General features: G+C 54.8%; 1 protein-coding gene across 10 annotated transcripts in view; it reads right to left on the bottom strand.

Moving 5' to 3' along the window:
* OSBP2 (oxysterol binding protein 2) overlaps nucleotides 1-25,241 on the bottom strand; it is a 135,350-nt gene that overhangs the window by 11,063 nt on the left and 99,046 nt on the right. For 9 of the 10 annotated variants that reach the window (XM_082324865.1, XM_082324863.1, XM_082324869.1 and 6 more), the window contains 4 exons: nucleotides 6,961-7,159; nucleotides 4,959-5,076; nucleotides 4,165-4,231; nucleotides 3,614-3,781 (listed from right to left, as the gene is read on the bottom strand). In XM_082324865.1, coding sequence (XP_082180991.1) covers nucleotides 3,614-3,781; nucleotides 4,165-4,231; nucleotides 4,959-5,076; nucleotides 6,961-7,159 — 552 coding nt within the window. Of the gene's footprint in view, nucleotides 1-3,613; nucleotides 3,782-4,164; nucleotides 4,232-4,958; nucleotides 5,077-6,960; nucleotides 7,160-20,798; nucleotides 21,797-21,922; nucleotides 22,076-25,241 lie in introns of those variants that run through there. The other variant, XM_082324864.1, reaches the window with a different exon arrangement.

Consider the following 25,241-nt stretch of genomic DNA (forward strand, 5'->3'; position numbering starts at 1 on the left):
TCCAGGGCAGATAGAAACTGCGAAACCAAAGCAGCAGCCCCGCAGGGCAGCTCACAGCACAGGGCTGGATGTGCCAAGGCACGCTACCTCCACGCTGCCTCTGCAGCATCATGCAAACGTTAAATAAAGGCAAGAAGCGTGTGCTGTCATGCTCCCTGAACCATACAACGAGACCATGAAGGCTTTGAAGTTCCCAGCTGAGAAGAGGTATACCAGGGAGCCGGCAGCCCTGCGAGCTAACCAGATATCGTCCCAGATATCACCTTACTCTGGTGACGGAGCACCGGTGACCCCCAAAATGAGCCTCAGCAGCAAGACCAGCTCCCTCCTGCCTCCTGGCCAGCATCCCACCAGCTGTGAGCAAGAGGCGATGTGGGGCAAGGAAGTGCTGCTCCCTGGGCTGCCCTCCATCACCTCCTGGCAAAGCCATCCCCACGCCGGGCTGCAGCCCAGTTGCTCAGAAAACCTTGAAAAGCCCCATTTTGGGGTCTCCCTGCTCTTGGGACTGCAGCCCCAAAACAGCACCCAAACCGCATCTGAGAGCTACAGGCAGCGGCGGCGGTCATGCCCCACAGGGCAGAGAGCGGAGGAGAAGCTGTGTCCTGGGAGAGCCTGAACGGGTCATATTTCCAGCCCCAAATCATTGCTTTGTCAATTAGAAAACTTTGCTGTACTTTGCCAGGTTGGACAGGCTGCAAACATCTCCGGGGAAAAAACAAACAGTTGATTTTAGCAAAATTTTTTGTTCTGAAAAGAATTGAAATATAAAAATAATTGAAAGGAAGATGGAGATACTTTGTCTCAGAAGGTCTTCTGCCTCAAAACCATGTGAAATTCACTTTTTACTTTCAGTTCAGAATAAAGAAATACATTTTAGAAGGAGCAGATGGTTGAAGGATGGGAGAACCACTTCTTTAAGCCAAGTTACATATTTCACACTAAAGAAAACAAACCCCAGATCGTTCCACTCGGGGATTTAAGTAACAGGGATTTTACAGCATCCGAGCAAGAAAGAGCTGTGTAGAAAGGGCAGCATCACATCCACAAAAATCACAGCCAGCTTGAGATAACTCTCAGGAGAGATGCAGGCGGCATGAGAACAAAGCCAGCAGCTGCATCCTCTCCACCAGCACTGCTCGGGCAACGGCAAAGCAAAACCTTTCCATGAAGGAAGGAAGATGAACCCACCCGAAACGCAAAATCCCTAAAGCTGTTTTCTTCTTTTTCAATGCCACAGGTTTGTTCATTCAGAGGAGGAATTAAGGAGTGGTTTTGCAGTCCCTCACATCACCTGGGAAGGGGATGAGGTCTTGGAAATGCTCCTAATTTGCCAAGAATCAGGTGAAGTGCATGGAAGGAGAAACTCCCATTTCTCAGTGCACACAACAGGCTCACCAGCGGTTTGTACTATAATTAACCACGTTTCCAAACAGCCCTCCCCAAGCCGGCTGCTCTGCTTCCTTCTCCTCCTCCTTCGCTCCGTTTACCACAACATCAGCTTGAAAGCCCTCATTCAGCAGCTCTGTCTCGATTTCCAGAGCTGCCGGCTTTTCCTGAGCTCCAAGCACACATACTATGGAGAGAGAATTTAAATGGCTGTTTAAAGGAGATTAAATTGCCCCTTGATGCCTTACCACAGGCTGCTTGTTCTTGGGGTGAATCTGCCAAAGAAATGCTGCATGCGGCTGAGCTTGCAGGGTGCAAAGCATCTCCCTGCCTCCGTATCTGTACAGATATCCAGACAGAGGAGCCGACAGCAAGCAGTTGACGCCCGGCTGAGCCCCTTCTTTACAACCCATAGCTCTGCTGAACAGTTTACAGAGACAGCAGCGCTGGGAAACCAGATCTGCTCACCCCAGGGAAGGGATGGAGTAATTACATCCCCCGAGCCGGCGCCGGGGGCTGCTGTGCTAGCAGAACATATTGCTCTCAGGTTTGGACTCAGCTTTAGCAGCTCCCGGAATGACTTGACTGATAGGGAAGGTATAAATTTCCTCTCTCCAGGCACCAGCAGCTGCTGTTATTTCATGTCCTGAGTTTATTTCTGTACCCATCACGCCTTTATCTGATATTGATGCTGCTGCAGAAATGCTAACGGACGGCACTGAGCTGTACATCTTGACTGGAAATAGCACAAGGAAGAGACAAACTCATTGCTCTTGCTCAGAGAGTGTCAGGCACTGCTTTAAGAAGAGACGAAATCCAATCGATTCAGCATCCAGGCCCCTGTAACACGCTCCCTCCCCTTTACCCAGCAAAGGAAGGACCCCAAATATGGCTCCAGGGTTACGGATCACACTTTCCTGGGCTACTTCCACTCCAGTCAGCACCACAATAGACTCCAGTCACCCCCAGCTGTTTTACAACTCTCCCAAGCTTGGCAGGACTTCATGGTTTTTGGGGAAATGGATTCCTTACGATGGCACCCAGTCCCGTCCATGCCACTCGCTGGGCTGGTGAAGACCTGCTAGAGAACCAGCAGCCTGGAAAGGGCTGGTTTGCTCTGAAAAAAAGGGCTGCGGTTTTGGGGGAGCTTTGGCGTGGGCAGCGTTTTGTCTGGGTATATTGAGGCAGAGGGTTATTTGTCTGCAAGAATTAAACGCACATCCCACTTACCCTCTGTGGCAGCCCACGACGGGGGTTCCTCCAGACAGAGCCCTGCAGGAAGCCTTCACCCCAAGGAGCAAACCCAGCAGCACCCAGCAGTGTTGTAAACTGTCCCCACGGCACCTCCTTCACTAAAAGGCTTCTCTTTGCAAGGAAAATAAAGGTGCTCTGGGTCTCTGGGGTGAAACACGGCCCTGCTGTGCTGTCGGTGCAAGTGGGGCTGCTCTCCAAGCATTGTGTCCCCAGGACGCACACTGAGGAAAGCATGATCAGCAAGAAGGCCTCTTCTTCTAGCCCCTGGGTGAGACACTTGAATCCTCAAGGATTCACAGCGTCCTGGTTCTCTCCTTGCTTCAGCACTGGCTGGATTTGCAGAGGACACTTGGGCAATGTCCTCTCTGCTCCAGCTTGCCCTGGCGCTCATGTGAGCAAGCTGCCAGGGGCATGGGCACTCCAGGGCTCTCTGCAGCCAGCACAGGAGAAGGGATCAGTCCCAAGGAAAAAGCCAACCCAATTCAAATAGTCCCTAATGTAATAGCCACGATGTCAGAGCCGTTTACCACAAAGCAATTAGCACTACAGCTCCGTGCTGCTGAGAACAACCCCCTCCTGCCTGGCTGGTTTAGCTTTCTGGCTGTGCTGGCTCTCTGGCAGCAGGCGGATGATTTCAAGGGGCAAATAAATTGCAGGGAAAAACACAGGGCTTAGAGTCAGCAGAGCTGAGCAGCAAGGACACATCAGTGCTGCATCACAGGGCTGGGGAGAATAGTGAGGTGGTTTCAGAGGGCTCTGTCAGTGCAGAAGCCAGTCCCCTAGGACGGAGTTGGCAGCTGGTGACATGCTCCTGTCCCGCTCGGGGCTGCTATGCTACCATAGCATGTGGCAGGACCACCTGGAGCCATAAACCAAATCCTTTGCACAGCCAAGAGCAATGCCCAGACTAAACCCTCACACTGGCATCATGGCAGCACCCTCAGCCCTCGGCGCCTGGGGCACGCTCACTTACGGGCATGGGGATCTTGGAGAGCTCTTTGCCGATGCAGTTCTTCATGATGCTCCAGAGGTTAAGGCTGTAGTTAGGTTTGTCGGGGATGCGAGTCCGTCTCCTTTTCTTCAGCAGGAGATCTTTGCAAGTGGACTCATTGTAGCTGCTTTGATTTGAGCTTTCAAAGACCTGTGGAAGCAACAGAAGAAACACAGGTCTAAGCTGGACTCACCCAGCATGACCCAAACGCTCCCGGGAGCAGCAACCACAGCTCAGGAGATACTGCGTGCACTTGTGCTGGGGAGCATCGCTGGAAGCCTGTTCTCCAGGGCACAGGGGAAATAACGGTGCAATTGCTCCCCAGCACTTTCCTGCTTCCCTTAAGGTGCCTGGGGTGCTGCTGTAGGACATCTGTCCCTCCGCCGTGGCTCACAGAGCAACCAACTCTGCTCCATCCTGGAGGCGCAGGAAGGACCCGGATGGAGAGTCCCTCCAACAACCTCCTCTCCTGCTCCCCTCCCCTGGTTTCATCCTGCCGGGACTGTCCCTCCCTCTCTGCCCGGCCAACTCACACTGTCCTCCAGGTTCCAGTCCTCAGGGTGGCCCTCGCTGGCCCCACTCAGGTTACTGCCCGAACGCCTGCAGGGAAGAAAGTACCAACTGGAAAACACGAGCAAGGGCAGAGAAGAGGAGAGAAGAGCCAGGGTTGGTGCAGCACAGCCCCCATCACCCAGAGCACCTCCCTGCACCACCCCAGGGTGCTGCCAGGAAAGCAACAAGGTGACAGAGGCCGTGCAAAGGCATTGGGAAAGGATGCTCAGCGCAGGGTGTCCCAGCCTGGGGGCTAGGGCCTCTGCGTTTGCCAGCAAGCCCAGCGGTGTGACCGTGGTTCAGACCACAGGTGCCTCCAGCCCAGACAGACACCCAGGGAGGTATAACAGCAGGTCAAGGCAGACAAAGGCAAGGTACTCCCCGCTTCTGCCCAATGCTCCAAGGGATCTTCCTCCAAGTCCCTGTCCAGGCTCCCCTCGAGCCCACATCAGCTGCTGGGGAACAGGACTTAGCTTTACCCCAGCACAGGCTTGACGCCTGCCCTTCCTCACCTGCTTCGCTATAGCTGGGGTCATCCTCAGCCTCGCTTGCTCCAGGAATGCAAGAGCAGACGGGCACAGTACAGAGCCCAGGGCAGAGGCAGCCCGTTTGCTGGGGGACGTGCATGCAGAATAACCCTCTGTGGGAGAGGATGCTGCCCTCAAGTCCAAGCATAATGCCGGGCAAACCGTCCCTCCCCTGCTCCTCCCGCACTCGCAATAGGTTTCACCAGACTGCACCATGCAACGCATGGCCCCGGGGCGGGGGCTTGTACCTGTGGTGCTTGGGGTCTGCAGTTACAGTGATAAAAGCTGGTGCATCCTCCATGGCATCAAAATACTCCGTCTCTTCATCTTCATCACTGGCCTCTCCTTTGGCAGACTGCACGCTCCCTGTTGGCATAAACAGTCTGAGATGCCCAGGTGCTGCCGGTCCCCTTTTGAACCCATCAAGCACAAGTCTGTCCCCAGAGCCCACCCTCCTCCTGCTTTGTCCCCTCCAACGCTGCCTCCCTTAACAGCTTGTCCCACTCCTCTCCATCCCACTCCATGACGGGAGGATGCCATACCAATTTCCAGCTCCTAAAAGCAAGGATGTGCCCTGGCAGTGTGTGTCCTGCTCCCCAATCCGGGCACACAAGGCTCCCCTGTCGTGCTCGGGAGCACCTCCAAAAATGCCACCAGGCTGCCTGACCCAGACACACAGGTAAGACTCGCACACCCAACCATATCTAACACGGCTGCCACTCCAGCACCGCCCCGTCTGCCGGGAAACCCGGTTCGGATTAAAATGGAAAAAAAAAAAAAAATCACGTGTTTCAGGTGATGCTCAGAGAGAGTTCCTGGCTGTCGGGTTTTCCAGCCCTTATAAACATTTCCGCACTTATAAACATTTCCGCACTTATAAACATTTCTCTTCTCTGTTGCAGTGGGAGAGATTGCTATGAAGCCAGGAGCAGACATTAATTGCGGTGACTTTTCAGACCTGGTACGGCTTCCCTGCTGCTGCCCTTGCTGCGCTGCTCCACGAGCGCAGCCTCACCGCGCGCTTCACTGCTCTGCCACAAAACCACGGCGGTGCAGGGCACACGGCAGAGCTGACCACCTCTCTCGGGGCCTCTGGGTGGTACTGCTGCTCCGGCAAGGGGGATGCCGCAGCTGTCCAATGCAGCGCTGCCGAGGCCACGTGGAGGGACCAGAACAGCCGCCCCGGCTGCAGCCACCCTGCCGCAGCAGCCTGTCTGGCTCAGCAGTTGGCTCAGCTTCCTGGCAGTGTTTGGCAACCTCTTTCCCTGCATCATTCCCACATTCCTCCAAAGGAGCAGGATCACCCCTCGCGATGGGGTCGGGCTGGATTTGTCCCTGCCCTCCCCAGCTGCGCCACAGAATCATTGAGGTTGGAAAAGATCCTTAAGATCATCAAGTCCAACCGTCAACCTACCTCTGCCAAGCCCACCACTAAACCATGTCCCTGAGCACCACGTCTACACGTCTTTTAAATACCTTCAGCGACGGTGACCCAACCACTTCCCTGGGCAGCCTGTGCCAGTGCTTGACAACCCTTTCAGTGAAGACATTTTTCCTAATATCCAATCTAAACCTCCCCTGCTGCAACTTGAGGACGTTTTCTTGAGGCCATACAAGAATGAGGGCAGCGCCTGGCACTGCCATCACCCCCCCACACAGCCGCTATTCTCTCCCTTGAGTCTATATATCCTTTAAAAATAAGACAAGGCATAATTTGCAGTTTTTGGCTACCAGGCTGTAACTAATGCCTCCCACAAGGAAGAAGATTTGGCCTGAACATGCAAAGCTGTTAGATTTTATTGCCCAGTAACTCTTGCGACCAGCAAATGGGCTGTGGCTGTGCCACTGCCGCCCTGAGCAGCAGGGTACTCAGCAGTGCCAGGGAACCCTGGGCTTCCTCCGAGCACCGCGGCTGCCCTCCAGCAGCCGGGGATGTGCCCGCCAGTAAAGGTTAAAGCTAATGAAATATTCTGAAACAGCACGAGAAAGCTGGGGACACAGCCCTCTCCTGCATCCATATCCTGGGGACATCCAAGTCCCCAAGCAAGGAGCAGCAGGACAATTATGGCATAATGGGATCCAGTAAAAAAAAATCACAGGTATACAGGGCATTACCTTGTGCATCCTTCTTATCCCTGCTGACTCGCTGGGAGCAATCGAGCCAAAAGCCCCAGCCGGCACTTCCCGCAGGGCTCTGCCCCTGTAACAGGACCCAGCCCCGGCCCCGCGGCCTGGCCCGCCGGCGCTCACCCTTGGCAGTGCTGGTGATGCCGGTGCTGCTGGAGGACAGGCCAGGGGCTCCGCGGCAGGCTCGCTCCAAGCTGTTGTGCTGCTTGGCTAACTGCTCGATGGTCTCCTCTAGCCGGATCCTCTGCTCCCGCTCATACTGCAGCACCCGCTGCCATTTTCGGCTGTGAGTTTCGGCTAAGTCCAGGAAATCGCGGCAAGCCTGGAGGGGAGGAAGAGACATGTCAGCACCTGGCCTGCAGCTCGGGAGCTTGTCACGGAGCCAGTGCTGGCACATGGTGACTCCAGAGCTGACTCCCAACCACCCCGCCTCCTCCTGTCCCAGGACCCCAGAGCTTTGCACAATGCCCTGTACCCACGGGGCTAAAACCAGTTCAAGTCTGACCATCCAAACCCGAATCATCTCCAAGGAGATGGCTGCAACACGGACAACTGCTCTGAGTCTACAAAGCCTTCATGAGTCCCATCCGGGGACTTGCCATGCCCCAGCCCCACACGCTGTTCCTGTCCCCAGCCCCATCGCCAGTCCCTGAGAGCCCAGGCTGGGCTCACACAAACCTCAGCCAAACCCAGCCTTTCATGGATGCCCTAAGATCTCGAGCAGCCACCTCCATCTCCAATCAGATGAGGAGAAGCTAGACAGGACAATGGTCCCCAGGGTGACAGCCACAGACAGAAGAGGATGCTCAAGCTGGGAGCCAGCGAGCCCTTTGCTTCAAGGAGGCAGAGAGGGAGGATGCCCAGATCCTCCCCAAAGCCGCACAACCCAGCAGACAGCAAGGGCCTGGCCTGGCTCCCATCACACATTCAGCATGGCCAAAAGCCCTCCTCCTCTCCACAATGGGCCCTTGGGACCCACCAGCCGTGGGGGGACACACAGACACGCTGGGCACAAGGGAAGGAGGGCTCACAGGATGCACTATGTGTCCTGTCCATGTCCTCTGCCACCAGGCAGGGGACAGCTGGGACACCGCGACCTTGGCTGACAGGAGAACCCCTCGGTGGCATTAACCGCTGCTGCAGCCCCTCGAGTCCCCCTCAGCACCGCTGCGATTGCAGGCATCGCCCATCCCCAGGCGCGTCGGACGCCCAGTGGGAGATTTCCGGGTGCAGGACGTCCGCTTGGGGACGGGAACGCTGCCAGCTCCCGCAAGCTGCCTTTCTATTGTCCGACAAGAGAGAGCCAGCCCTCACAGCTCTATTTTTAGGTTATTTTTCATACTAGACTGAAACACCGAGTCCCCTCAGCTCCGCCACTTCCTTTGCAATCAGCCCCACGTGAAGCTGAGCACAGAGGCAGGCCTGCACCCCCTCCCTCCGTCCCCTAAACCTCTGCAAGTTGGGACACACTAAACAACTGCTTACGTTTAAAAGTAGGAAGATATGATTTTTATGGAAATTCTACAGGAGTTTGGAGGCAGGCTGGCAACTTGCAGGCAGACTAACTGTGCTTGTTGTTCGGCTAGCTCCAACTCATCGCCATACCAAGGGAGGTCCTCTTTAGATAAACACTGGCCTGAAAACCTCAAAACTATTCAAAAGGACTAAAACCAGAGACTTCTGAATGTCTAACAGACTTCTAACCATCCCCAGGACTCAGTTATTTTCTGTGTTTCCATCTACTTGGATTTCACATGTGATTTATTCAGCTCTTGGCAGGTTACTCTAAATTTGGGCTGCAGGTGGCACCTGAATATCGAGTTATCTCCTGGTCAAGCAACAGGCTCAGGGCTTCAGCTTCCATGATTTTACCAGGATTTGTCCAAGAAAAACTCCAATTCATCAGTTCTTCATCAAGCCTCTCCTTTGGATGGGAGCAGGATTTGAGTCTCATCCAAGGAAAGAAGTTTTTCCTTTAATAACATCAGAAACAAACCACCAGGAAAGTGACACAAAGCATCAGGTTTTCGTATTTGAAGTGAAGAAGCACAAAGCAGAGGGAATGAATATCCCAGGATAATAAAGAAAAATGCAGGAGGTGGGCGTGTGTGCTTCCAGGGACAGCCTGAACACCACGTCCCCTGGCAGCTCACAACCATCCCCAGCCTCACCTCAAGGAGCCCCCCGGTCGCGGGAAGAGGCAGGAACCAAACTCAGATCAGATAAACGAAGGACGAACACGAGTTTGCACCTGTCCTTTGGAAAAAAAATCAGCGCAACCCTTCATATTTAAAAATTGTATCCACCTCCAGTTTCTCCTGCTTCCTAATATCCGCAGCATGGAAGGACATGACCCTACATTTGTGTCATCTCCATCCCCGATTGCTCCCACCCGCTCTCACCGCACAGAGCTCAGTCCCCAGGCACGTTTCTGCAGGATCAGTCCCAGCATCAAACTGGCCGGGGTGAATTTAAACCCACAGACCATGCTCTTGCAAACCTGCTATTTTCTCCAGTGCGGACGGGTATACGCAAGTGTCCCAAGGGCGAGCTCCAACATACATCAGTCTTCAGCATCATTAAGGCTCTCTAATGAGACGCAGTTACATGTGGTTTTGCTAGGCAGAAATAATTCAGCCAAAAAGTGTTTGCAAGCTCTCAACGCGGGTTTGTCCTACGGCGTCAGCTTCTCAGCCTCTGGATTTCCATTTGTGGCCATCAGCGACTCTAGGAAGCAACTCAGTGGTGCTGTTGCACCAATGGAGATACCTACCTGCCTGAGCTCAATAAATATTCCCCTGTGAGCAACACATTGCAATGGCATTAAGGCTGTATCATTAGCCAGGAGAAAGGGTGGAAAATCCCCCAGGAAAGGAGAGGGGCGGAGCCCTTCACACATTCTCACTGCCATGATGGGCAGCACGGCTCCCGCAAGCTTGGAGCAACACAGCAGGTACCACCGCTTTGCTGTTTCTCTGATTGCAGGCAGGGACGTGTCAGGGTCCCGTCCCACCAAATTCCTAGCTGTGCTCCCATCCTACACCCCCCTAGCCTGACGGGGACCACCCAGCTCCTCCTCACGTGAGCCACAGACCCCACGGGACTGCATGGATGGGCACGGGGAGATGTGAGAGGAGACCACAGATTTTCAGGGTGCTTCGCACCGCGTTTTCACCTCATTCTCCAGAAGCAACTCAGCTCCTCTCCCCACCCCAAAAAGTCCCGTTGGCAGCCACCCACGGCCGCAAAGCCCACGGGCAGACCCTGCCCTGATGCCTTCAAAACGAGCTTCAAGCTAATGCCTCCTACCAGTTAAAACTAACCCATGCCCCAAGCTGGCACACTGGCTTCTTTTATTACGCTGATGCATTGTGATAAGAGGATGAAACCACAAGGGCAAGTAATGAGATAGCGGCTGTGACCTTCCCAGCCCAGCAAAGCTCATTATCTGCTCCGAAGGTCCCTCTCCACAGGCAGCCCGCACGCAGCGGGCACAGAAATACGCATTTTGGCACAGCTCGCTGGCACCAAGGATGGAAACTGCCGGCTCTCCCCGGCTCAGGGGGTTGAGCATTTTAAAACGATGTGCTAGGAGATTACCTGTAATTATCTTGCTGGAATTAAACATGGTTTGTAAGTTATAACGGTAAATTAAGGGAAAAGGAGGTAATTACAGAGGAGCCACGTGAAGGCAGCCCTCCAGCACATCGCCAGGGTGCTGGGAGCCACGGGATGCGAAGAAGAAATCATTCGATCAGTCGACAGACGTCAATGTCCTAAATAAAAATCACAGCAGATAAAACCTCGAGTCCTCCCATCCCAAGGCTTCTGAGCTTCACAGAGGATCCATGCTGTATCCCAAAGGGAAATCTGCATCGAGAGGCTTCATTTACATCCATATAAAAAAAATCCATGCGATGAAGAAGTGGCCGTCGGCATTGCAGACGGCATTGTGGGGAGGTTTTGGGAGGATGGCTGTGATGGTCCTCGCGCTGCCCCAGACCCCGCCAGAGGCAGCGGTACCTCCACACAGCAGCTCGGGACGATGCTTGTTCCTGCCAGCATCCCACAACTTGCATCCATGTGGATTTAGGGGCCGGCTTATACTTTCTACAGCCAGACAGTGCAGAGTTTCACAGGCATGCTCACTGGAGGCAAGAGTAGCACTCAACAGGGCTCAGGGTGTATTTTTCCACCACCATCTCTGTCAACAGAGCTCATTCCTGAGCCAAAATGTGGCCCAGAACCCCAGCACAGAGCAGGGGCAGCACCAGCCCACGAGCTCCCCAGGGCTGCAGGGAGCCGGGGGCGAGTAGCTCAGACACGGGCACCTCCCCCAGGGAGGTCGATATCGAAGAGAAATGAATCCCAGCCCGGGATTTTCCTCAACCCCCATGTCGGGTTTTCCTCAGCCCCCATGGTTGCTTGCGTGGTCCACGAGGGGCGAGGTCTCAGCCCGAGACGTTTCAGCCACATCTCAGCTCCATCCCCTTCGGTGGCGCAAACAAAACCCCCCTCAGCCGAGGCTGTTTTGGCCGTCCCCACCTTTGCCAACAACACACCAAGATCGGCAGCCGTTGTGTTATAGTGTTTGCTCATACAGCACTGGCTCGAGCGAGGAGCCACGCTGACCTTTCCCCAAGACAAAGAAACATCAAACACGGCCGCAACCCGACATCCTCTGAGGCCACGTCCTCCCCAGCTGTCAGCAGCAGTAATTAAAACGCCGCTGGCTGCTGCTTCCCACTGAAGGACACGACACAACTTACTTCTGGTTACAGCTGCCCAGAGAGCTGCACCTTCCCCTCGGACACACCTTCCTCTTCCAGTGAAACCCCTCGCAGCACGCTGTCCCCGTCCCCCCGAGATGCAGGAAGGAGCCCACGGACGCACCGCACCAGAGCCGGCATGCCAGCACAGCACTGCTGCTCGGTGCGGTGGAACACACCGGCGAGGCCAGCCCACTGCTCCCAGGGGAAACAAATCCGGAAGGAAACCGTTCACGAGGAGCAGTTGGCCAGGTTCCCTGCTCCGGGCTGGGACGGCTTCACCACCGCGCTCAGTGACATTCATCACCGAGATGCTTTTTCCAGCTGGCTGAGCACCACCAGCTCTCGGGGTTGTTTGGTGCCGCTGTGGAGCAAGAAAATGTGGCCAGGAAAATGGTCCTGGAGGAGAAGGGAGCGAAGGCAAGTGGAAGACAGCGTTGGAAAGGGGCATGTCCTGCCAGGTGTGGGTTTGGGGGACGATGGTGAGATGCCGAGCAGCGGGTGGCCGTGCAGGGAAGAGAGGAAGGAAGAGCGACGTTCACCGAGCGCAACAGCCGGAGCAGGAGGCGGCACGACGGTGGGATGCTCTGCGCATGCCTTCCCCCGCACAGAGCTGCAGCAGAAGCTGGGACGGGCAGCAGGAGAAGCCCCAGAGCTGCTGCTTCAAAGCCCGGATCCTCCCACCAGCAACCCCAGCGCAGGATTTGCAACACCCCACACCCCGTTGCCCAGGATCAGGCCCGCAGGTGACACCAGTGTGCTCGCAGCAGCACAAGAGGCACACAAAATACCTGCTCCAGGATTTTCTGAAACCGGTCAGGCTGTGAGGTCCCTGGGACAGGGCTTTCACAGGCACAGCACCCAGCGCCCGATTTCTGACCGATCCTCTGCAAATGGGTGAAACAAGTCAGGCCGTCACCCGTTGTTGCTTGCACCCCAAATGGCAGCACCCAGCTTGCACCAGCTACAGGATGGGGGCGTAGCTGGGGATCCTGGAGTGCTCTGCAAAGCTCCCATTAATGCAGGGGCAGCTGGCAGACACCTGTGCACAGCCCAGGGCAGGATTTAACCCTTAGGCTCTTTAGTGTCAGCTGTCACGCACCGTTAGCAGGCGTCTGCTCAGCACCACCGGCATCCAGGCAAGGGAGAGCTAGTAATTGCAAAGAGGGATCTCCCCACAGCCCTCCAACTGGTTTTCTTGGATATTTGCAAGCAAGGATTGCAAATTCGCTCTCCACAGAGCGGCACAGCAGGCTCAGGCATTGAGCCGGATTTCCAACAGCCACCGTGCTGCTTTGGCGCAGGGTGCAAGCAAAACGGGGAGCAGCTTCCCGTCTCTGTACGAATCACCCTAAATCTCAGCCACTGCGGCTGCAAAAGCTTTTTGAAACGCAGCTGCCGGGAAGCCCTGATGCAGCACTGGCTCTGTGGGGGTCCGTCCTCAATGACAGGGACCCCGCGGAGGGCACCAAGAGCTGGGAGAGTCCCAGGGGACCCCAGTCCCGAGGGTTTGTCTCTTCTCAGGGAACGATCCAGCCCAGACAGAATAGTTGGATGTGCAGGTCAATGCGTCCCCTCCTCGCAGTAGACAGAAGGGTGGGAGATGCTCTCCCTGCTGTCACTGCCCCAACCACACCAGCAGTGCCCTGGGACCCCTGTCCATGCTCCAGCCATGCCCAACGCAGCACCAAGAGTGATGCTGCAGCACCTGTCCTGGTTTCAGCTGGGATAGAGTTAATTTTCTTCTTAGTAGCTGGTAGAGTGCTGTGTTTTGGATTTAGGATGAGAATAATGTTGATAAGACACTGATGTTTTGGTTCTTGCTGAGTAGAGTTTACACTAGTCAAGGACTTTTTAGCTTCTTGTGCTCTGCCAGGTGCATAAGAAGCTGGGAGGGAGCATAGCTAGGACAGCTGACCCAGACTGGCCAAAGGGCTATTCCATACCATATGACATCATGCTCAGTATATAAGCTGGGGGAAGAAGAAGGAAGGGGGGGACATTGGGTGTGATGGCGTTTGTCTTCCCAAGTAACCGTTACGCGTGATGGAGCCCTGCTTTCCTGGAGATGGCTGAACACCTGCCTGCCGCTGGGAAGTAGTGAATGAATTCCTTGCTTTGCTTTGCTTGTGCGTGTGGCTTTTGCTTTACCTATTAAACTGTCTTTATCTCAACCCATGAGTTTTCTCACTTTTACCCTTCCAATTCTCTCCCCCATCCCACCGGGGGGGAGTGAGCGAGCGGCTGTGTGGTGCTTAGTTGCTGGCTGGGGTTAAACCACGACAGTCCTTTTTTGGCGCCCAACGTGGGGCTCGAAGGGTTCGAGATAATGACAGATTTAATTAGAATGTGCTAGATTGAATTTATAGCTGTTACTGCTGTTTAGGTATTAATCAGCAGGCTTCTGTACTTGCCATGAGGCTTGCTTGCCTTACTGTATATTAGAGTATAGTGCTCGTTAGTGGCTGCTTTTTGCTTTTGCTACTTGCTGAACTGCTTATCATCTTACTGTGCTGTGCCTGGGAACATTTTGATAACAGCAATGGCCATGCGCCTGGGCTGGCAGATGGCCAGGGCATCGCTGCTGTTTCTGCACTGCTGTACTGGACAGGCTGGAACTCCAGTGTGAACTCGAGTCAAAGGGACTGTGACCTGTGGATGAGTCCATGTGGGAGCAGGACACCCCAAAGCGCCTGTGGACGTGGATAAGCCCATACCAGAGCAGGTATGTCTCGAAGAGTCTGTGGCCATGGTTATGTCTGTGCCACAGCAGGTATACCTCTGAAGGGATTGTGGCCCAAGGATAAGTCCACGCTGGAGAGGGTACACCTCGAAGCATCTGTGGCTGTGGATAAGTCCGTGCTGCAGCAGGTACACCTTGAAGCATCAGTGGCTGTGCATGAGGTCATGCTGGAGCACCTCAAAGCGTGTGGCCATGGGTAAGGCCATGGTGGAGCAAGTTTACTTCTGAAGAGACTGTGGCTGCGGGCAAGGCCACGCTGGAGCAGGTATATCTCTGAAAGCATTGTGGCCCATGGAGAAGGTCATGTGGGAACAGGTGCACCTCTAAGTGACTGTGGCTGTGGATAAATCCATGCCACAGCAGGTATACCCCTGGAGAGACTGTGGCTCATAGACAAGGCTCCGCTTGGAGCAGGTAAACCCCTAAGGGACTACAGTCTGTGGATAAGTCCAAGCCGAAGCAGGGGCAAGGGGAGGAGTCCATTGCAGTGTTAAACCCAATGGTCTGGTCCAAAGGGGCCAGGGGTAGAGATTGTAATGGAAATACCTTTAAATTGTTGTAACCCAGGATTTGAGTTGCATGTTATGAGAATTACTATAACAGGAACCCCTTGTTGCTAGCCAGGCTAGGAGCAAGGGGAGGAGTTCATTGCAATGTTAATCCTGGCCCAAAGTGGCCAGGGGTGGAGATTGTAATGGAAATACCTTTAAATTGTTGTAACCCATGATCTGAGTTGCATGTTATAGGAATTACCATAGCAGGAACCACCTGAACAAATGGAGGAGAAGCCTTACAAGAAGCAGTGCAAGTGCAGCAGTAACCCGACCTGAGCTGGCTTTGGTGCCCAATAACTCCACGCAACACACCACCTCTCCTGTCCTGAGTGATCACCATCACCGATGGAGCCCAGTCACGGACTAAATGAACCCAATGGACATTATGTGGACATTTGTGGATGTTTATGGACATTTTACAGACATTTTACAGGAGTGGTCCATAGAATAAGTGGGGTGGTGGTTAATGAGGATGTATTGGATAATGTGGGACCTGAGCATGATGTAAATGGTATGGAATAAGGGGTGGATACTGTCCTGGTTTCAGCTGGGATAGAGTTAATTTTCTTCTTAGTAGCTGGTAGAGTGCTGTGTTTTGGATTTAGGATGAGAATAATGTTGATAACACACTGATGTTTTGGTTCTTGCTGAGCAGAGTTTACACTGGTCAAGGACTTTTTAGCTTCTTGTGCTCTGCCAGGTGCATAAGAAGCTGGGAGGGAGCATAGCTAGGACAGCTGACCCAGACTGGCCAAAGGGCTATTCCATACCATATGACATCATGCTCAGTATATAAGCTGGGGGAAGAAGAAGGAAGGGGGGGACATTGGGTGTGATGGCGTTTGTCTTCCCAAGTAACCGTTACGCGTGATGGAGCCCTGCTTTCCTGGAGATGGCTGAACACCTGCCTGCCGCTGGGAAGTAGTGAATGAATTCCTTGCTTTGCTTTGCTTGTGCGTGTGGCTTTTGCTTTACCTATTAAACTGTCTTTATCTCAACCCATGAGTTTTCTCACTTTTACTCTTCCGATTCTCTCCCCCATCCCACCGGGGGGGAGTGAGCGAGCGGCTGTGTGGTGCTTAGTTGCTGGCTGGGGTTAAACCACGACAGCACCTCAACGTGCTGGGGCAGCCAAGGAGGACCGGCTGCAGCGGGAGATGGCGTGACAAGGTTCCAGGACAAGCTCTGACCCAGGGAAGGAGATAAATCCCTTCGTGTCCCCACTCTCCTGTGTCCTGACCTCGGATGGGTTTGGCTCACTGCTCTGCACCGCGCTGGGATGAATCCAGGCTCCACTCCTCTCCTGTGCCACTGACCCTGCTGCAACGGCTCAGCCGGTGCCTCAGGATCTGGGCTGAAAACACCCACAGGCTGCTCACCCTCATCGTCCCCCTGCCTTCTGTTTTGGGAGAAGCCAGGGGCCGAAGGGCCAGGGAGCCACCCACCTCCCCCAGGCCTCCCCTCAAACAGGGGCTGGGAGCACCCAGGGGGAGCCGGGACCTCCTGCTTCACCGCTCATGTGCATCACCGCTTCCCACCTCCATCGGTGGGTTGTATCGCGTTGTCCCCAACAGCGACATCTTGCAAACCACCCAAGATAAAGGTAGGCAGCAGTTTTCGGCGGCAGCAATCCTCCCTCCACAGGGGGCCGATGAGCAAAGGGATGGCCCCCGCCAGTGACCTCCTGTGTGACATTGGAGGGACACAACCGGCTGCCTCGGGCCAGTCCTGGCGCAGAGTAAGGTGAGGGCAGGGGACACAAACCCTGCTGAAACTCCAGCATCCGCGTCATTGCTCATTCATTTCACTAATCCCCCCATTCAAAGGTGCAAACAACTGCAGTCGCTGAGCAGGAGCAACGCCTCAAAATCCAGCTTATGAAACCCTTATGGAGTGGCAGCTAAATTTAGTTACAGCTGAACCTGATCTGGGTTGTAAGCAAGACACAGCCGCAAATCCACATTACGCTGGCGCAGGGACACAGGCCATCCTCGCAAAGGTCAGTGGGCAAGAGGCTCCTTGATGAATGTACTGCAAAGGAGAGCACAGCCACCGGTTTGCAGGATGAAAGCCAAAGAGAAGCAATTCCCCAGTGAGCTATACGGCCAGGGTGTCAAGGCTAAGCGCATCTAAGAATACAGCCTTCATATAGAATCATAGAATCATAGAATCGTCATGGTTGGAAAAGACCCTTAAGATCATTGAGTCCAACCGTTAACCGATATATAGATATCCCCATCATCACCTGCAGAGCTTACCCATCCCACAGCTTCCTGGCAGCATGGTGGGAGACCACATCACACCCATATGCCCACGTCCCCCTGAGCCATCGCCGCCACAACACAGCTGCTGCGTTTTAGCAGCGCCTGGATGCACGCAGGGTTCAGGCAGCCCCGACGTTTGCTCCAGTCCCGCACAACGGGGTTGCTCTTACCCCCAGCCCAGCCAGGCAGGGACGGGGCACGGCGATCCTGTGCATGCAGGGTTTCAGGGAGCCACCTACTAACACCACGGAGTGGGGTCCATCAGGAGGGCAGTCGGCTGCTTTCAGTGTCTCCTGGAGAAAAAGGCGATTTCTCCCTCCCATCCTACCCTGCCTGCACAAACTGTCTGTGCTGCCCTCCTCAAAGGTCTCCCCATGACCAACCCTCCAGCAAGCAGGAGGAGAGGGACCAGCAGAGGATGCTGTGCCCATCCCTACACCCCACCGCGAGACTGGCTTTAATCCTCTGACACCCCAGCTGCTGCCTCCCCGCATACAGAGGAGATGGTGGGCTACAGGAGGTGGTACAACATGTCCCAGCTTTTGCCACGGAGCCAGAGCTGGACAGAGCTCCAAAGTCCAACCGCCAGCACTGCAGCCCAGAGACCACACCATTTCTCGGCATTGTCACAACACGAAGTCAGGGTCAGAGAGCAGTGGCCAAGATGCTCTCCCACTCTGCAAGCAAGCTTTTTTGAAAATAATTAAGCAGGCAGCAAGGCTAAGAGGCAGGGCTGCTTCATCACCCCTGAACATCCCAGCCAGTGCTTACCCCTTGTCACCTTGCAATGCTGGCAGATCACCAGCAACTACAGATAAAAGCAAGCTCCATCCCCCTGCAGTACGGGTGCAAGGTCCCAGGGAACCCCAGTATTACTTGCGACCAGGTAGCAGGAGGAACGGAGGTGGCTTCTCCTCCTCTCCATGGCTGGAACAAGTTGTTGCAGCAGCTCGTAATCCAGCGTTGGACGGTGGGGCTGTAAATCACCATAAAGACAAGGAGCACAGCCAAAGTGGCTAAAAGAGTGTGTTTTTGTGGGAAAAAAACACAGGTTCTGCAAATTCCCATGGAGGAAGAGGCAAGGTGCCATTAAGACCCTGCCAGGGAGCAGGAGGCGAGACGCGGTGCTGCCAGCTCCATGGTCTGCAGTCGCCGCTACGATGGGCAAATTTAGCACTTTTCACACATTCGTCACAGCAAATATACCAGATTTCACAGCTTGTTGCAGGCTAATAGGAATGTCGTTAATGGCCCGTGGATTATTTATGCAGCTGAAAACGATCACCCGAGGTCAGCCGCGTCCTGCCAAGGTGGTGGTGTCACACACACGTGGGCATCTCTGCAGAGCAGCAGCACTCCTGGTTCCTCGACAGGAGCAAACAGTCAATATTAGAGACAAAGAACACAGAGACGAAGTTAATTAGCTTGAAAGTGCAAATGATCACATCAGGCGGTGCCAGATTTCTGCCCCGAGGTCTGAACCACGGGGGATGACAATGTCTCAGGGACGGCCCAGCACAGCTGAGCATTTCACCGCCTCCAACACAATGCTGATGGATGCTGAGGGAACACACTCAGACCTGCAGTCCCACCTGCCCTGAGCATCCCGGAGGAACAGCCCTGCGAATCTAACCTTTGGGCAAGAAAAAACCTACCGGGGAAGTGCTCGCTGTTCTGGGAGTGACATCTCCTGCTCCTCAACCAAACCCTTCCTTTGCTTGCATGGGACAAGGACTGCTTCATCGCTCAGGAGTGACATGAGAGAAGGCAACCGCCAGATGCGTTCAATCATCTCTTTTTCAATGGTGAATTATACAGCAAGAGCCATCACTTCATTCATCAGGGGAAAGAGCGCCTTGCCATTTTGTATGCGTCTGGTGCCTCGGAGATAAGTGCTCCCTTCCTTCCTGGAGTCATCAAAACCCTGGGACACATCTGTGCTGCTGCTTACTGCAAAACAGCCCCTCAAGGCAAGGGCGATTTCTGATCCTCTTTTTAGCTCTGAACACATTCACACTGTATCAGTGCTCCAGGTGCATGGCACAGCATAAAAATGAGTGGTTTGGCTTCAGAGCGGTGAGATACGCAGAGCGTTTGCCCCGCGAGAGGGTTAATTTGTCATCCCCCTGCCCCCGCAATATTCTGAGCAGAAAGCAAAAGGGAAAATACAAGGATGGAGCCAGCCTGAATCGCAAGTCATCTCGCACATCATCTCGTGACGTGGTTTTGAATGTAGTCATCTGCCACGACAGCGATGGTACCCACAGCTGTGCCAGTGGCCCAAGGCCAGGCTGGCTGGACACCACCAGAAGCAGCAGCACAGGGAAACATTCCGATCGACACAGACTGCTTAAATAACAGCAAATCTGTCCCAAATCCTTGGAGTGACCCTCAGCCACCTCACGAGCATCCCAGCTCTCCGAAGCAGGAGGATGCAGGCACATCGAGAGCTGCTTCTCCCTGGGGCAGGGCTGGTGGCAAGAGCAGAGCCTGAAAGAAGGTGCTGGGCTGAGCCTCACCAGGTCACGACACCACGAAAAAATGAGGTGGCATTGCATAAAAGCCTGTGAGGACAGTAGGTGTGAGTTCGATGCTGAAGATCATCCCACTCCCTATTGCTTTTCTAAGAATACTTCTAAGTGTTACATTGGATGGAGCTTTACATCAGGCAAAACTGGTGCTACAGAAATGCATGGACATGGAAAAGCTCATTAGTGTCCCAACGGGGAGTGGGAAGACACCAGAGCAGAGCAGGCTCCAGCCCACCTCGTGGTGACCTGCAGCACGCGCTGCATGCTGCCAATGTCAGCCTCTCAGCAAGACCCCCAATGCTCCCCCAAGGTGCTCCCAAAACCGCTGACGGTCCTGTTCCAGGTGGCACCTCGTGCCCCAGCAATGCCTGTTTCTCTCTGGGGACTGTGGATTCCCCAAGAGTCAAACAGAGATGTCCAAGATGGAGACATCCAAGATGGAGACATTCAAGATGGAGATGTCTACACTTGGGTGGGAGTTAGATCTGGTCTCATGGTTGGGTCTCTGGGAGTTTTGTTACCTTATTGTGTTATTTTGGGCCATCTGCCTAAATGCCACGAAGACACCAGTGTTCCCCGCCATGAGGTAGGCTCAGCACTGCTTAACCAACCAAACACACCTTGCCCACGGTGTAGCTCCTCAAAGAGGACCTCACCCTGGGTCCAAAACAGCAGAGGCAGTCCGAGGCCGGCACTGGCACCACGGCCAGACTCTGCCTGCAGCAAGCGCCATTACGGACATGTAATCCACCCCGTGCAATAAAGAGAGGATTAGTGTGAAACAGTGGCAAATCCGCCAGCCCGGCTGTGTTAACAGGCTCTAATCCCGTACCCACACAGCCTTTATGTAGGCTACTGAATCCATAATCATCGCGTACTCGGCACAATAAAAGGAAATTTTCATCATGGCTCTGAGAAGCAGAGTAAGCCAACGCTGCCCACGGGTTACAGACCAAAGCGATGCCAGCCGGGAGCTGTGGCTCAGGGAAGATGCAGGGTCTGGTTTTCAAAGCATGGCTCTCTGCTGGAAAAACAACTAAGGCATTTGCTGGATGCTTCGGCGTGCCGGCAGTACCACCCCCTTCCACCCCAAACCTCACCGAGCAGCGCACGGTGGCCTCCGCTGGCCGTGCTGGAGGGTTTGTCAGGGCACCGCAGTGTGCCAAGGACACGCCGGGACCAGTACAGAAGATGCACAGGGAGCTGAGACTTCGTGCTGGGACCTTCTGCTGCAGAGTGGCCAGCCCAGAATCATGCCCTTGCAGGGTTTCGCTGCTCTCCTTTTGCAACATTCATGTCTTTGGCTTTTTCTTTTGATGCTCTTATCTGCCTGGCCAGCAGCAGGGCCTCTCCACTGCCTCGTGTGCCAAAAATCACCCCCCTGGGAAGTTCCTGGCATCAGCTCTTCCCCCTTGGGGAGGTACCTCCAGACGGCTGCTGCAGTTTCTTCTTTCCTTTTCACTTGCCCAAACCACCAAAAACCACCGCAGTGGCATGGGGACCCTCGCAGGAGTCTGCAAAGCAGAAGAGCCAACACCGCAAGAGTAGCCGGTCTCCACTTTTAGCACACCTGGAGGCCTGATCCTGGCTCTGGTGTGCTCAGAGAGCTCTGTCCTGCAAACGGCTCTCGCGATGAGAGATTTCATGAGGCTCTCACTGGCTGCTTCTTTTCTCGTCTGCCTGATGGAGCGAACTCCAGGCTGGAAGAGCATCTGTCCCCAACCACATGGCAGGCGGCTGCGGTGGCAGCGAGCAGCTGGCGTTGCCCGCGGGCAGCTCCGACCCTGGGATCTGGAGGAAGCTGCTTCGGTTTGTACCTCGGTTTCAGCCTCGTGCAATGCCTTTGCAAACCGCTCTGCTGTACGAGAGGTGCTGCAGGAGCAGTGGTTACCATTAGCAGCTCGTCTGGCGGTAGCACCCCTCTATCCCACTCATCTCCCGGTGCCATAACTTCTTGGGTAAATCCATGCGAGAGCAGTGCTGCCATTTCTGTGCCTTCTCCTTCAACAGATGCTGGAGGAAGGAGCCGGAGAGAAGCACCTCGGTGCATCAGCCCAGGCAAGAGGTGAACACATCCCTTGTGATACCAGGGGCAGAACTGCAGAAGGGATTAACCCAGCGATGCGTTGCTATTTGCCCTCCCCACGTCCCCATCCTGCCCCAAGGTGCCAACAACCACGAGGCACAGACACAGAGGATCACACGAGGTATGGGCAGGGCTCACCTGATTACAGAGCTGTGTTTAACACCAGAGGTAATGCCTGGCTGGGCTGTCTCACGGTTCAGCAGAGCTGCTGATTGACATCAGGCATTGCTGACAGTGCAATCCCCGTCTCTGGCGTGCTAAGCCCACCGACATGCAGCCCCGCTGATCCAGCAGCTGCCCGGGCAGAAATGCTCAAAACTCTCCTCTGAAGCTGCAATAGAAAAGTTCTCACTCTCAGCCAAAAAAACAGGAGGGCAGAGCTGTGAGAGGCATCCTCGGGTGCTGGTGACAGACATGTCCCCTGTCTTCTCACATGAGGCTCCGAGGGGGGCCCCAGGACAGAGTCTGAAGCCTCCTGGGGGTCAGATGAACACAATGAGGAGGAGGAGCAGAAGAAGAGGTGAGAAGCCCCAAGGCACTGTGAGGATAAAGCAAGCTGTCTGCAGGAGCACCAGCCAAAAGCCCCAGCCGGCACGGAGGCCCCATGGACACGCACAAGGTCTGAGCACCCACACACGTGATACTATCTGGCTGGGAGGACTCAGCAACCATGGCAAATGATGATGAGGAAGGGAGCAGGAGGAAGGCACTGCCCGTCAGGACAGATCTGATCAGAGATACCCTCACACCTCTAAATTAAAAAAGCAATAAAGGATGCTCCAGAGAAAGTCGCAGCATCTCCGAGCACAGGGGCCGGGCTCTGCATCTCCGCTCCCTGGACCCTTGCCCCACTCTGCCAGCCGTGTAGGCAGGGACGGACCCCAGGGTGACACCCGTCACCCTCCACCACCTCCCCCAGGCAACACCAAAGCACCCACCACTTACTTATTCATCAGCACAGTGCATCCACAGCAGAAACACCCAGGATACACAGGCCTCTCGCCACAGCTTTCTCATCCGACGAGGATTAAGGTTGGGTTAAAGATTTAATCCCAAGGCCAGGGGTTTTCTGGGTCGGTGACATGGTTTTCAATGCGCTGATTAGTGCGCGTGTCATTAGCGCGGAACAGATAATTAATACAGGCTGTGTTACAGCACAGGCATGCGAAAACAGGCTCCTCCTGCGTGATCACCATTGCAATAGTCACAGGAAGAGAAACCCTGCCCTGCTGCAGGGTTTGCTCTGATTTTAGGCCGCAGAGCATCTGTTCGGGGCCACCGAGGGCAGCGGGGGGCAATCCCTGCTGCTAACGAAGCAAATCCAGGGGTTGAAGCCGGCACTTGCTTGCTGCGGTGCCTTAATTAACCCTGCGGTATAAGGATGTGCAGGGTGGAGGGCTCCTCCAACCCCACTGGCTGTACTGGGGTGAACTGGGAGCAGCCCAGCAGGCTGCTATTCACTCCCTGCTCAGCATCTCTGCCCCAGCTGCCGGGAGCACTGTGCCAGCAGAGAGGAAGCCAGGTCCGTCATCCTGCCTGTGTCATGATGGGTTCGGGGACCCCAAGGGACGGCATCGCATGCCCACCCGTGCCGGCAGCCAGCTCTGCACCAGGACCCAGCCAGGTTCACACCGGCAGCATCACCCCGACCACGCGGTCACCCCGGCGTCTGAGCCCCAGGGGGAGATGCTGGGGACTCTGTTTCCTACCAGCTTTAAGCAGTTTTGCAAGCAAACACAGACACATACAGCAGTTAAGATATCACTAAAATAAACCATTAGGAATTACACACCGGACTGGAGGCTGCTCTAGTGAACCTGATGCCGCTCAGAGCATGCACTAAACATCAGTCCGGTTTAATATGGAAACAATTTTAGGAATATGGATTAATCACAGCAGCATGCCCACGGGGGCAGAGAAGTCTCAGCACTTCACGAAAACAGCAGTGAAGTTGGAACACGGGAAGGCAGAGGAGCGGCTCTGGGGAAGCGCATCTTTTGCCCAGGCAGCTCACTTCAGCGGAGGCACCCAGGAGGTCTCCAAATAAACTGATTGAGCAGCTGTAACCCCCTGGCTCCAGTGCTCAGACCCTCCACAAACCCACCCACGGTGCCCACCGGCAGATGCCTCCACCAGGCAGATGCCACTCAAAGTCCCCGAGCGTGGCTGCAGGGAGATGTCGGCTGCTCCTCGAGCCACCAGCATGTGGCACAGGGCCACGCCGAACTGCTGCTGAGCTGGAGCACGGCCCCGGAGGGCTCCACAGAGAGAAATGCTGCTGGGACTGGAGGATGCAGCTTCTGGGATGCTGCTGGGCATCCCGGAGAAGCTTAAACAAACAGCCTGTGGCCACCTTCCCTCAGGGAGGAGCAGCACATATTATTATCAATCTCGCTTTTGGTTCAAGCACTGTTTCACGTACTTAAAAACCTTCCCTCCAAGTTCAGAGAGTTGAAGGATGCTCTTTGCTGATGTCTTGCAGTGCCGGTGCTCCAGACAGGCCCATTCCCGTGGGAAAGGAAAACCCGGCTGGGGAAGTCAGTCTGCCTTGAAGCGGGTGCCGGCATCCTCTGCGTGATGGGCGTGGGCGACCACTGGCACAGTGGCCTCTCATAAGGGCAGGCGTGGGGTCCTTTGGGTCCCTGGGTCCACCTGCTCCACACCAGCCCGTGCAGGGCTCCCTCCTCATGAAATCTTGCCCGCTCAGCATCTCCCACCCAGCTCCGCAGCCTTGGCCCGGCTGCCTCTCTCACCCCTCCATGCTCAGGCTGCGCCAGCCCAGCAGAGCCTTCCTCCACCTCCGCTCCTCATAAATCTCGAGGCAAAATGCAAACTAACCCAGGAGCCACACGGGGCCAGGGCCAAGCCCTGCTGCTCGCCATGCTCATGTCCCTTAAGGAAGCACAAAGTGAGCCAAAGGAAGAGCGCAGCTATTGCACACTTGCGCGCAGTTCGGCCGCCTCCAAGCTTTGCCATAGCAAACCCCATTCCCATTAAAAACCTATTTCTAGCACCACCCACACCCCTGTAAGCTCTTCCTGACACCCAAACCAGCTTCCTCAGTGTGTCCACACGGCCCTCCTGCCTGCTGTCTGCTGCTAAATTATGAGACAGGAGCTTTCCCTGCTCCTTGGACAAGTCTACGCAATTCAGCACAGTGCTCTTCGTCTCTGCTCCCCTAATTATCCCTTTAGTTTGTTGCTTCTTATTTTTACGTACCTCCCACTCCTCCCCCACAGCAGACTGCAACTTGCTTTTCTGCGTCTCCTCCTCGTTGCTTCTCACAGCCCCGCTGACACGGGGCGTCTTGGTCCCAGCGAGGCTGAACTCTGCCGCGAGTCTCACCCAGCGTGATGTTATGTGAGATTTCCGAGTTCGGATGGGAGCAGAGCAAACAGGTGGCTTGTAGAGGTCTGGGCTTAAATTTGAGCCTTGCAACAGTCAGTCCCTCTGTGTT

The sequence above is a fragment of the Platalea leucorodia genome (assembly GCF_965183815.1).
Source record: "Platalea leucorodia genome assembly, chromosome: 12".
NCBI lineage: Eukaryota > Metazoa > Chordata > Aves > Pelecaniformes > Threskiornithidae > Platalea > Platalea leucorodia.